Source organism: Ailuropoda melanoleuca, chromosome 4 (genome assembly GCF_002007445.2).
Source record: "Ailuropoda melanoleuca isolate Jingjing chromosome 4, ASM200744v2, whole genome shotgun sequence".
In the NCBI taxonomy this organism is placed as follows: Eukaryota; Metazoa; Chordata; class Mammalia; order Carnivora; family Ursidae; genus Ailuropoda; species Ailuropoda melanoleuca.
Genome location: NC_048221.1, coordinates 113,460,042 through 113,474,089, shown reverse-complemented (window position 1 = coordinate 113,474,089; position 14,048 = coordinate 113,460,042). Strand labels below are relative to the sequence as shown.

At 37.7% G+C, this 14,048-nt stretch overlaps 1 protein-coding gene across 5 annotated transcripts in view; it reads right to left on the bottom strand.

Annotated features, from left to right (window-relative positions):
• DHX57 (DExH-box helicase 57) overlaps nucleotides 1-14,048 on the bottom strand; it is a 66,366-nt gene that overhangs the window by 38,681 nt on the left and 13,637 nt on the right. For all 5 annotated transcript variants that reach the window (XM_034659632.1, XM_034659635.1, XM_034659633.1 and 2 more), the window contains 7 exons: nucleotides 11,888-12,046; nucleotides 10,628-10,813; nucleotides 9,498-10,336; nucleotides 7,739-7,917; nucleotides 6,141-6,262; nucleotides 4,008-4,203; nucleotides 3,322-3,446 (listed from right to left, as the gene is read on the bottom strand). In XM_034659632.1, the coding sequence (XP_034515523.1) occupies nucleotides 3,322-3,446; nucleotides 4,008-4,203; nucleotides 6,141-6,262; nucleotides 7,739-7,917; nucleotides 9,498-10,336; nucleotides 10,628-10,813; nucleotides 11,888-12,046 (1,806 nt within the window). The remainder of the gene's footprint in view (nucleotides 1-3,321; nucleotides 3,447-4,007; nucleotides 4,204-6,140; nucleotides 6,263-7,738; nucleotides 7,918-9,497; nucleotides 10,337-10,627; nucleotides 10,814-11,887; nucleotides 12,047-14,048) is intronic.

Here is a 14,048-nt window from a genome sequence, read left to right as displayed (position 1 = left end):
ATTCATTCACAGGTAGTTCCCTTACTTCCTTCAAGTCTTTTGATACTCAAAGATACCTTTTCAGCCAGGCCTTCCCCGGCCACCCTATCTAAAAATTCAAAGGCTCCCCCTGCATCTCATATCACCCTTTCTCTTCTTAGCGCTTAACACATTTTACTATATTTCACTTACTTATCTTTCTTATTGTTGAGCTCACCCATTAGAATAGAAGCTCTATGAGGACGAGGATTTTGGTCTTTTTTGTTCACTAATAAAAGTAATCTAGAACAATGTCTGGAACATAGTAGGTGCTCAATAAATATTCACTGACTTACTAAATGAACATATCATTTGTGTAAGAAAAAAAGGCCAGAAAACAAAAGTACCTATTTCTAACAAAGTAAACATATATGTCAATGTATAGAAGGACATATCATCAGTCTGATCACCACAGTAATCTCTGGGGAAGAGACTGGTAATGGTTTGAAAGTGTGACAGGGACCTCTATTTTATCTGTATTGCTTGAAAAAAGATATATATATTAATTGTAGGCCCCATGCCCAATGTGGGGCTCAAACTCTCGACCCCAAGACCAAGAGCTGCATGCTCCACCAACTGAGCCAGGGAGGCGCCCCCCGTATTGCTTGAATTTTTCATGAGAGCGTATTCTTATATTATTTAGTTCTCTTTAATTTCATGAGCTAATTTAATTACACTGATGATTTTTTTCTTTTTTAGGGAAAAGGAAATAATATAACACTAGGAAATGCTTCAATAATTTATGGTACATCCATACTTTAAAATCTCCTTATGCAATTATTAATAATAACTTCAAAGACAGCTCATGCTATTATGTTAACTATTACATCAAAAGCAGCACACAAACTCCAATAATGTTGTAAAGACACCTATCTCTCCCTACCACATCTCTCCCCTAACGCCTAATATACTCCCAGAAGAAAACAGATCAAAATTGTAACAGGTAATTACTATACAGGGGACAGAAACTATTCTTCCGGACATCTGACACTTGCCAAACATTTAGAAAAATCATACTATCTCTATGATCAGGAAATTTACTAAAAATTTTAAACTAACACATCTATAACTTTCCTATATTCAACCTTCAATCATGTCTATATTTCTATTGATCTTGGTTCCTGGATTTTACTCCTGTTTTTTGTCTTTTTCCATCTGAGCTAGCAAATATTCCTCTACTTTTTCTTATAATTTGTAAACCCTTTCCCAAAGATTGGTATTTGTAAATGTCTGAATCTCCCTTCTGCAGTGTGTAACTTATCTTTATTCAGATGTTAAAAATTTTTGTATTTTTAACTGTTGATATTCTGCAAGTCATTAAATTTTACAAAAATCTTTCACTTTTAAGAACATGACTGCTTCCAGAAGCCAGATCCAGTACTACGCTTCAGTTTCTCTGAATTTGAGGGAAAAAAATTGTTATGAAACCCAAAGCCATTCTTTACATTCAAAATTACACTAGATTAATCTCCCCTAAAATTTTAAATGTATTTTAATAATATAATCATTTAAATATTATTAGTCTGGTTTAATGTTATATTTGATTTCCTCCTCCAATTGTATAGTAAATATAGTGAAAAAATTTTCTTCTTTCAAATGTTCACTTGAATATTTACCTGCAAAATGAAATGATTTACCATTTATTTCTCCCCCACTGTTTTCCGGAGTCTCTACAAAAAGATTATTTGGCCCTTAAAGATTCCCAGTGCTTTGTGTATAGTCATGTAAAATTTATGGGGTGCTTGGGTGGCTCAGTCAGTTAAGCATCTGCTCGGCTCAGAGGTCGTGAGCTCAGGGTCCTGGGATCAAGCCCCGCATCGGGCACCCTGTTTGGCGGGGAGCCTACTTCTCCCTCTCCCTTCTGCCACTCCCCCTGCTTGTGCACTCTCTCTCTGTCAAATTAATAAATAAAATCTTTTAAAAAAATTAAATAAAATTTACTATTGTGTTCTAGGAATTCTTTCTTTTTATTTTGATCTATTCTTTTTATATGCAAGTCTGCTTTTCTTTAGTTTCTAATTACTTCATATTTCCTATTTACTAGTGTATCAATGTATTTATTTCTTTGAACAAATAGTCTTCTAGTCATATGTCTTCCCTGTTCAGTTTTTAAAAACTTTTTATTGGCAATAGTTGGAGACTCTTTACATATTTGTTTTTTTCTTTTTAAAATTTTGCTATTAGCTATTTTCTCCTCCTCTGTCAGTCTACTAACTTTACTTAGACTTTGTTTCTTCTCAGAATATTTATAATAGTATAGTCCTTTTTGGGAAAGTCTCATAATTATTCAGGATTGTATTTTTTCTCCATTAGTTTGTTGTTGTTATTGTTCTAGAACATGATCCACAAACTATGACAAACTATGATTAATACCACCTATTTACTTGGCCCTTCCTTTTAAAATACTGGAGATTTTGATTTTATATCCCAACCTTTAATGATTTCTAATTCCATTAAAATAAATTCTAAATGCTTTATTGTCCAGGGTATACAAGGCCCAGAAAGATGTGGCTCCTGCCTTTTCTACCTGCTACTTTTCCCCTCGTTTACTACACCAGCTGCAAGGGCCTTCCTCCAGTTTCTGGGCTCATGATGCCCTTTCTCACTGCAGAGTCTGCGAATGCTGGCCTTGCTCCTATCTGTCACATGGGATGCCTTCTCATACTTCTGTTTTTAATTTAATCACCATCTCTTGAGAAAGATCAGCTCTGACCATCTCATGGATCTCTCTCCCCAAAACACAGCATCCTATTTATACCTTCTGAGTACTTACTCCAATTTGTCTTTATTTATTTATTTGCTCATTATTTGTTTTTCCTATCAGACCCTGAGATAAAGGAGAACCACATTTGCTTGTTTGCTATAGTATCCTCAGCAATTAACAGATCACTTGGCACTTAAGACAGTCTCAATATACGTATGAATGACAGTCAGGACTGAATGACTGACCAAATGAACAAAGAAGGAAGCAGTGACCAGCTATCAACTACGCATGCGTTACACCTGTTATTCCTAAGCACAGCGCCCAGCTCAGCGTGAGGCCCAGGAGCGTGTTAAGCATCTCCTAGTAGAAGATGTGCATCTAACAAGATGACTCTTCTAATGATGAACATGTGCCCTCCTAGCAGCTCTAGTATTCCAGACCATGGAGACCAGGAAAGCAGTTCCTCTTCTCTAACTTGGGCCATCTCTGTGGCCTTCCTCTCTAGCTCTACGAAATTGAACTGGAAACAGAATAAAATTATTTGAGCCATGTCTTCATTTTATGTGCATGGCTATTTGTTTAGAAAATCTTTGGCTTACCTTTCTTCTGTCCTCTCATGAACTTCATCAACAATGATATGGGTGACTCCTTGGAGAGCTGTGTCTCCTTCCAGCCGTCTCAGCAGCACGCCCGTGGTGCAGTACAACAGTCTGGTGGCTGAGGACTTACACAGAAAAGGGCAGAGAAAGCATTCATGGAATTTTTGCAAAAAGGAAACACTTTCAAAGCCAATATGGCAAAGCCATTTTGAATGGATAGGGACAAAGAATCTTGAAAACATCAGCAGTTGCATTTAACATGAAACCACACTAAATGCATAGCTTCTTGCTGGCAACAACAGTAAAAGCTTTTCTACTTCTTATCAAAATTTTAAGTTTAAGACTCATAAAAAGCATTCAAAAATTATTATAAAACATAAAAACAACAGTGAGCGGTGAACTCGATTCTGCATTTGTCCCTTCCTTATTTGGTTAAATGGATTAAGCCCCAGGTTTAAGTGTAAAACAGCACTTACTAGATCATTTCTGCCAATGAAGAATAAAAAGTCTTTAGAGAGGAAATGAAGTGTACCCGAAAAAGAGTTCTTATACCAAAATATTTCTAAAAGGTCTTCAGCCGTCCTAAAGTATGTATTTCAACTTGCCCAGGAGTGTTCAGACTCCAAGAACACTTTATATTTGAAAACGAAATTTCTGTTATCAGAAAATAAGCAGAGTATACAAACCCTGACACTTTCTAGCCGGATCTGGTACCCCACAGTCAGACCCACTCTTTCTGTCCTTTCTTTAGCAACACGTTCAGCGACAGATATGGCCGAGATTCGTCGGGGTTGAGTACAGATGATGTTAGCCACTTTCTCAGGTGGTCCATTCAGAGAATCATCCAGAATAAACTGAGGAATCTGTGTAGTTTTCCCACATCTGTATGTCAAAACAAGTAAGTCCTAAAATGAGAGTTTTCAAGTGCTAGTTAACTTAAAAAAAAAAAAAAAGGAGCCATGTGCAATGAGGGAAGTGAGAAAGCTAATTATAATACTCGTTCAGCTTCATTTTTCTTTCTTTTTTTTTTTTTTTTAAAGATTTTATTTATTTATTTGACAGAGATAGAGACAGTCAGTGAGAGAGGGAACACAAAGGGGGAGTGGGAGAGGAAGAAGCAGGCTCCCAGCAGAGGAGCCTGACGTGGGGGCTCGATCCCGTAACGCCGGGATCACGCCCTGAGCCGAAGGCAGACGCTTAACCGCTGTGCCACCCAGGCGCCCCAGCTTCATTTATCTTCTAAACGGACCTACTGACTTGTTACTTACAGCTCGTAACTGCTAGGAATTTGCACGTGGATTACCAGGACACTCATATAATAGTTTAGTATCATTTATAAAATTGGCACAATTGAGCAGACATTAGATTAAGTTCTGTAAACACCTCTAGGAATGTATTTGTACATTCCTATGTATATACATGTACATACATCTGTATTTGAATCCTAAAGAAATGGGAGTATTCTCTTATGATTTTATATATTATCTTACTGATTTGGCTATAAGCGGACTGAGGTTAAAAAGATAAGAAACAGGAAGACCTCAAACTACTATTGTCTCAGTGAGTCTGGACACAAATGTAATTATTAGGTTGAATACCTTTGAATATAGAACTAAATTAAGCCTACAACCTGTCTCTGTTAAATAAATTTGGATAGCATATAAAAAGTGTGAAACAGGAAAAATAATATGCCTTAAGTTGTTCTTAAAAGAACAAATAAGAGCTCTAAGGAAATCAGAATAAATTTAGAAGATGAAAGTTTCCAAGTTAAATGTTCTGGAGAGGTACCTGAGTAGCTCAGCTGGTTAAGCAGCCAGCTCTTGATTTCAGCTCAGGTCATGATCACAGGGTCCTGGGATTGAGCACCCCCCATCGGGCTCTGTGCTCAGTGGGGAGGAGTTAGCTTGAGAATTCTCTCTCCTGCTCTCTCTGCCCCACCCCCAGCTTGCGTGCATGCACATGTGTGCGCTCTCTCTCAAATAAATAAATAAATAAATCTTTAAATATAAATAAATAAATAAATAAACGTATGTATGTATGTATGTATGTATGTACGTTTTGGAACTATCTTTTGCATTAAAAAATGGGCCTCTTAAAAGCATTCAGTAAGGGGCACCTGGGTGGTGCAGTTGGTTAAGTGTCCGACTCTTGGTTTCAGCTCAGGTTCTTATCTCAGGATCATGAGATTGAGCCCCACGTTGGACTCTGCTCAGTGCGGAGTCTGCTTAAGATGTTCTCTCCCTCTCCCTCTATCCCTCACACTTTGCACTCGTGTGCTCTCTCTCTCCCAAATAAATTAATATCTTTTAAAAATCTTACCAAAAAAGTGTTCAGTTAGATCTTCTGCCTTAAAATTGTCTCAAGGCAGAGATGTACAATGTGTATAAATTCCTGGATGGATTTCTTTCTTTTTTTTTTTTTTAAAGATTTTATTTATTTATTTGTCAGAGAGAGAGATTGAGAACATGAGCAGGGGGAGCAGATGGCAGAGAGAGGAGAAGCAGGCTCCCTGCTGAGCAAGGAGCCCAATGAGGGACTCGATCCCAGGACCCTGGGGTCGTGACCTGGGCTGAAGGCAGATGCTTAACTGACTGAGCCACCCAGGTGTCCCTTCTGGATGGATTTCTGAGTTTTGTTTTTGTTTTTTTGTAACTTGGGTCTGTTGGCTGCAGATCTATAATATTAGGGTCTGCGAAATATTATTTCATATCTGACCAGAAAAAGCACAAATAATAACAGTTTTTACAAGTAGAACTTGTTGGGTAGGGGACATACCATATTCATGGGAAAGCTGCATTACAAATAAATTGCATTCTTACCCAGTCATACCACTTATAACAAGCACTTGGTGCTCACTCAACAATTTAAGAATGGTTTCTCTTTCTTCCCAAGCAGGGAGTGATTGTCTTTCTTGTAGAATTGACTGGAACTGTCTGGAAGCCTAATAACATAAAAGATAAGCCATCAGTTAGGGACTTTGAAGCATCTTTCACAAAGCTTCGAGTGTGGAATCCCATAGCTTGACCCACCCTCTTCTTCAAGAATTTGTTCAGAGAGAAACTGCAGATTTGTTAGGATTGGATGCTGATGACTTCAGTCAGAAGGCTGCTCAGAGAATCAGCCAGAATAAGCACTGAAATCTTTATGGTTTTCCTACATCTGAATAAACTGCAAGATCTTATAAGAGAAACAAGCTGTCCTGCTTAGCACTATTGAGCTCTTCCTAGCAGGAGTCTCTGCATCAGCACTACCCAACACAACTTCCCATGTTAATGGAAATGTTCTCTAATAGCACCGACCAATATAATCACCTCTGGCTACCTATAGCTAGTGAGCACTGGAAATGTGGCCAGTGCTACTGAGGAACTGAATTTTAATTTCATTTAAGTTTAATTAATTTAAATTTAAATAGCCACATGTGGCTAGGGGCTACCACATTGGACAGCATAGTTCTATACAATATCAGAGTTTTACTAAAGTCACTAAAGTAAGAGCACTCATGAAAGGGTTCTTTTTGGCCAGGCATCACATAGATGTAACAGTCTGACATCCAATGGCCAATAAACACTGTAGTGTATGTTAAAACTAAAGCTGTATTTTTGAATAAGAAATACATACTAACACATCATTTTTGGCCTACAATTTTATCATATAAATTTGTTACCTCTGAACACAAACTGATCAAATTGAATGTGGAATTTTTTGTTTCTACCATCTTACTATTTATTTATGGTATGAATTTCTATTCACTTTGACATTCTACAGGTATTGCACTATAATATGCGATGTGTTATACTGTGTCAAAAATCAGAATCAGAACTTGACAAGTAGAAGAGCCGTTAGACACATTAATCCAATCCCCAAACTGGTTAAGCAACCTTTTGTCCTACACCCAACTCTGCCCTAAAAGTTCACTCATAGGTTCTTTTGAAATATTCTTCTTGTGAATGGGGAAAAAACAGCATGGACTTTAGGAACTGAGAATTAATTTGAATCCCTGTTGCCACCTACTAGCTATGTGATCTTGGGTAAGTTATTTATCCTGTGATTCTCTGAAATGGGGTAAGGGCCCCTCCTTATCCTTCTCTTTCCTACACTATTTTTTTCTAATGTCAATCAGTGTTAATTTTCATTTCACTTACCAGATTGTCTATTACAGTACTAAAGCCACATGATTTTGAGAATATTTGGTATATATGCATGTGTTACATTTCCATCAGCCATTGGACTTTCCAGAACTATCTAGAACATGCACCCAAGTTTGCTGTGGCATGCAGGAACTTTGACCACTCAGAGTTAAAGAGAACCAAAAGTATACTAGGGAGGGTAGCCAAGGCTTCCTAATTCCTAATCCGTTCACCTGTACATTAGGGTACATTAGGGAGGCAATGCTAGCCATTCTCTCAGAATACCCTACCTGTTTTATTCGGAACTGCTTGCAGATTTTAGCATTTTCAGCATGTACTGATTTTGCCTGCCAGTCATATCTTTTGGAAATCTTTTTCTTAAGGTTCACATAGCTTTCATTCTCCACTATAACTGGTGCAGGACCTTCATCCTCATCTGTCTCCTCCTCGGGTTCTGATTCTTTTTCAACTTGAAGGGGATAAAAGGAAACATTTTCGATATGGAGCCCTTTCTTTAGCAAAGGGGGAAAGTCACTATCTAATAAAGTAACAACAACAACAAAATCATAAGATGGAGAGAAAGTTAAAAGCGTAAATAAAGCAGGTTCATTCATTTCAAACATCTACTTCTACTGCTAAAGAAATTAAAATGCATCTTCAAATAAACTTTAATCAAGTACAAGCAGCTATTTAGTCAAACCAAATTACAAAAATAGAAGAAAAAAATCATAGCACGCCTTGTTAATTCTGTAGACTCTACATTCAAGGAATTAACTGAAAAGTTTCAACTATTTGCAAGCGTTCCTAAAATCTCATGACATAAAACAACTCAAATATCTATCAAATGATAAATCAATAAACAAAATATGGCATGTCCATATATTGGAATATTACTCAGCAATAAAATGAAGTATTGATACATCCTACAATATGAATGAACCTTGAAAACATGATGCTCAGTGAAAGAAGCCAATCACAAAAGCCACATATTGTATGATTCCATTTCTATGAATTATACAGAAGAGGCAAATGCAGAGAGACAGAATGTAGATTCATGGCTGTCAGGAGTTGAGGGAAGTGAGAAATAAGGACTCACCACTAACTAAGTTAAGTATGGGGTTTCTTTTAGGGTTGATAAAAATGTTCTGGAATTAGATAGTGGTCAAGGTTGCACAGCTCTATGAATATACTAAAAACTCACTGAACTGTACATTTTGAAATTAAGGGTGAATTTTATGGTATGTAAATTTTATCTCAATAAAGCTGTTACTTAAAAAACTCCAGGCCACACAATTTGTCATTTTTAAAGGAATATATTTGAAACCCACATGCCAGAAGCTGCCATTTGGGAGCAAGTGGCTAGTGAGTAACCTACCCAACTGTCCACCATCCCTATCTCAATGCAATTTCGTTGTTCTCTACTTACTGATGTTTACCTAAGAACTGTTGTGAAATAATAAAAACTGTTTCTCTCAAAGAACGATAGCAACAAGTAAGAGAGAATTCTTTGATGAACTCTAAAAAAGGAGTTTAATTGTGGCGTAAGAATCTGTACGGCAAATCTGGATTTCAATAAAGCCAGAAGCTTGCATAAACATTCGAGGACTTAAGGATTCATAAAGGTAGCACTGTGCTAATGAACTTTGGAGGTCTAGTGTACTATATAAAGGGAAATGTCTCTAAAAACTCATTTGAGAGTCACTCCATGTAAAGCGTCAGAAGTAAACATGTGAAACCAAAACGAATTAAACAAAACAGATTTTCCAGGAAGATGCTTTAAAGTTCTTCCAGCCCCCAGCTGCTTGAATAAACTTATACATCACTACAAACTTTCAACGCAGAGAGCCGACAAAACTGGGACTTACAATTAAAGTCAGGCCACAGTTCAGGGGATTCTCATTCCCTTTTGCCCACGGACTGAGGAGAATGACTTGCCTAAGATCACCAGGAAATCCGAGAGCAGCCCTTGGAAACACGGACTTCCTTAATCCACCATTCTGAACGCCCCCTCCACAAAGCCCTCTACGCTTGAATCAAGGCCTTACATACCTTCAGGAATCTGATTTGAAGCAAAAGAATTATTTGGAATCACTGGTTTACAACAGACAGGATTATTGATTCTGGTCCCAGAGGATACCGGCAGAAAGTTCACAGGAGGGACGCTGTACTTGTGATGGGTATTTGTTAGTAAAGTGACTATTTCTGTTTCTTCCTCTAAAAGGGTTATCAAAGAATATACAACAGGTTCTGAAGTTTCTGCAAATGTCAAGGCCTTGCCATAAAGGAACTCAGAAATATATAAACGACAAGCCAGAGGTAGATTTTCATTGGTGGAATAAAATGCCACAAGGGGAGCTTGGTAAGGGTATTTGTGGTCTTTAGAAAATCGAATCTCAAGTTCATATAAAAAAGAGGCATCTTCATGGGCATTAAGATGAGAATCATCTACAATTCTTTCTGCTCTTCCGGCAATTTGATTTGGGGGCACTTCATGTTTGAATTTGCATCTTGATCCAAATTTACAATTTCCTTTGAGGTAAAATTTACAGATTTCAAGTGTAGTGTCCTGTGTATTTTTGGTACTTTCCTTTTGCTTAGATTTGCAGAATTTACTCGTCAAATACTCCAGTTCTAATCCAATGGTCCAGACTCGGTTCTGAATTCTTTCTATAAATTTCTCTCCGCAGATGGACTTGAGAGCAAATGCCTCTTCCTGCCGCTGTTCCACACACTCATCCAAGCTTACGTGGGCAACCGCCTCAGAGATCTTCATCTTCTCCCCAAATGTCTCTGAAAAACACTGTGTGAGCAGATGTTCTAGTGATGCCCCCACATCTCCATCACACATCCTCAGGGCTGCCTGACAGCGTTCAGTGTTGAAACCATACCTACCAAGTGTGAAACGTGACAAAAAATATTAAGTAGTATCAAATCACAAAAGTGAAGTTCATTTACATATGTTTATGTGAAGTTATAGCCATACATAGGCAGGATCTGTATTTTGAAAAAGTATCTCTGCTAATACTCCCTGATCACCTTGTTCTGAAAGAGAGGCTATAAGACATATATCAGGCAACCCACACAATAGGAAAGCACTCAAGGAGGGGTAGTTGGGTCTATCATACGATTTCAGTTTCTTCAGTTCTCCCCTAGCTCCCATAAATGTGGAAAGCAATCACCTGGAAAGTTTCTGCACTGCAAACGTTGAGACTGTAAATTCTGGATTATGAGGCTCCACTGGGCCCGAGCCAGCATATTCCAAAGGGTCACAGTCAGGAACAAGGGAAGCTTCTCGTCCAGCAGACCAGTACAGTTCATCATCACACTCAGGCTCGTCATCTTCCTCCTCCCCAGAAATGCCTCTTCTGACAAAGGTAACATGTTTGGATATTAGATACTAATTTCCATGTACTTCAATGAAAAATTTAGCAAGAGTCTAAGAATTAAGTTCAAGGAGCCAAAGGACAGGATCCTAACTATTCTTCAGTCACTGATTTAAACTTTTATTGATCTATTCACTTACATCTTGGCAATTAATCCTTATCAGGCATTTATTACATGCCAGGTACTATTAAGTTGAGTGTTTTATGTGCTCTACCTCTTTAAAAGTCTTCCCACTAATCCTTAATCAGATACTATTGGAATCTCCATTTTTCAGATAATCTACTAAAACTTAGAGAGGATTAGTAATTGCCAAAGGTTACACAGTAAAGAGCAACTAGAGATTTTAGCTAAGGCAGTCTGACCCCAGAGCCTGTATCTTCCGAGATCAGACGAGATCGGGCGCGTTCAGGGTGGTATGGCTGTAGACCCAGAGCCTGTATCTTAACCACAGAAGCCCTGGCTATCCTCTCTCCTCATTCATAAAAATCACCGCTAATTTTTTGCTTTGCTGTATAACCACCTTTCCTAAATCGAAGGCGGATAAAGAGATTTGTAGGTAAGATGGAGATGGAGCTATTCGTGATGGACCATAAATTGTGGCAAATGCAATGAACCAACTTCCTTGATTGAAATCACAAAGCAAAACAATCAAAAGAGTAAAAGTTGTTTCTCTTAGGCAGAAGGTTATGAGAAAGTGTACCCCCTAAGACTTCATCTGATAGCTCCACATTTGCTCCTACAACAATGCTGCTACTTGTTCACTCCAAGGTCTTGTTTGGAAGGCTGTGGATAAAGCAATTACCAAATCTGTTTCAGCATTGTCCTTGGATAAAAAGCAGCAAAGCCAATCTGTACTGCTTGCCGATATTGCAAAACAAACTCACTCTGAAACTGCTGCTGAATAATTATTCTTGTATTTCTCTCAGCTCACTTTCAACTAATTATGTTGTCACAATAGGATCAGTACTGAAAAGTGTTCCCCAAGACACACAGGACCTTCCCACGGCCAATACATTGTCCTTAATACACGGATTTACTCAAATAAAATGATTTACTCAGATCCGGCGTCGGCGTCCTGTTCTTGCAGGTCCCGGAGAAGAGCTTTCACTTTCTCTTGGTTCTCAGAAGTCATGTGCAGGGTCTGAAGGGGCACTTTGGCTTCAGGCTTCCATCTGGGGCGTGCCTCTCCTTTCCTTACGCTACTGTTGCTAGGTCTGCAAAGGACACATTTACCTGGGACCAGAACTTGACACTCTCCTCTCAGCCCCCAAGTATATACAATACCCACTGTACTGTCAAGTATCTTACAAATGATAAAAATGAATGTGAAGAATTCCCTGTTTTCTACAGTACTTACCAGACTTCATTATCCTGCAACTGCTGAAAAAAAACTTGATTAGATTCTTAATCATTAAATCTGGCTTCACTAATTAAAGAAACCTCCGGAAAAAACGAATGCTATGATGACTCCTGCTGGAATAGAGGACTTTCAAAAGAAATATGTTACACACAAAGTATTGTTTCATTCTATTTTAGGTACCCAATCTGAAAACAACGAAGAGTCTCATCTTAGTTGTGAATATTAGGCCTGGCTTTTGAAATATTTACCTAAGTTATCATTATTTCCTGATTACAAAAAAAAATTAATAATAAATACATGTTCGCTGGAGAAAAGTAGAAAACAGAAGTCATCCTAATTCACATCAATTCTTTCCACAGACATTTTTAAATAAAATTATGCAGCACATATAATCTTTGATAATTTGCTTTACTTCCTTATCAAAATAAAACTGGTATCTCTCTAAGATTAAATATTCTCCTACAACATATTTTTAAATGGTTACGTATAGATATAGATGCACTGGAATTTATTTCACTAATCTTTCATTGTTGGATTTTAGATTTTTTTAGGGACTCTTTTTAATATTTTAAGCAATAATAAATTCTAAAGTTTAACATTATTTACTAAATTTTTTGTTTATTTGTTTGGCATGTTTCATTATAAATTTTCACAAGCTAGGGAAATGGAAGAAACTTTTTTTGTGTTTAAAATCTCAGTCCACAATATTGAGATTTTGAAAAGAACCTCATATTTATACTTGCAACACTGGGTAGCAAAGGAGAAAATATAATCGATTGTGGTTTTAGCCACTTAGTCACAATTTCTGAAAAGAAATGTTGCCCCAAGTCTATCATTTCCTCTAACAGTTTTTTTGTTTTTTTTTTTAAAGTAGGCTCCATGCCCACTGTGGGGCTTGAACTCAGACCCTGACGTTAAGAGTTGCATTGCATGTTCTGTCGACTGAGCAAGCCAGGTGCTCCTCAATAATGGAACACGCACACAAACACAAATGGAACCTACACTTTAGAGGGCCCATTTTAGGATTTTGTTTTAAAGTAATCTCTACACCTAACGTGGGGCTCAAACTTATAACCCCGAGATCAAGAGTGGCTTGCTCTACGAACTGAGCCAGCCAGGCAAAGAGACCGCTAACTTTTTGTTTTGAAAAAATTTAAACCTATAGAAATAAACACCTTTTACCTAGATTCACCAACTGTTAACATTTGCCATACATTCATGCATATACACATGCACATCTCTTCCTCCCTCTCTCTCTCTATACGCGTACATGCCTGTTATATGCCCCTTCTCTACTTTATGTATATATTGCCAAACCACCTAAATGCACGCTGCAGACATCGTGTAGAGATCATATTCACTCTTAAATTTTTCAGCATGTATTTTCTAAGTACAGAGATAGACTCTTACATAACCTTACATAACCACAATACTATTCTCACTCACAAGACATTTTATATGGATACAGTATCATCTAGTATATAATCCATAGTCAAAGTTCCCAATTGCTTTAATCATGTCCTCTATAGATTTTTTTTTAAAGATTTTATTTATTTATTTATTTGAGAGAGCAAGAACAAGGTGGGGGGGGCGAGGAGCAGAGGGAGGGGGAGAGCAGGTTCTCCGCTGAGCAGGAAGCTTGATGCTGGGCTCGATCCCAGGATCCTGAGATCATGACCTGAGCCAAAGGCAGACACTCAACTGACCAAGCCACCCAGAAGCCCCAGATTTTTTTGGTTATCTAATTAATAATGATATTTAGCTATCCTTTTTTTCAAACTCCCTTAATTTAGAACAGTTCTCTTACCTGACATTGTCTTTTTAGAAGAGCTCAGGCCAGTCATCTTGTAAAAATT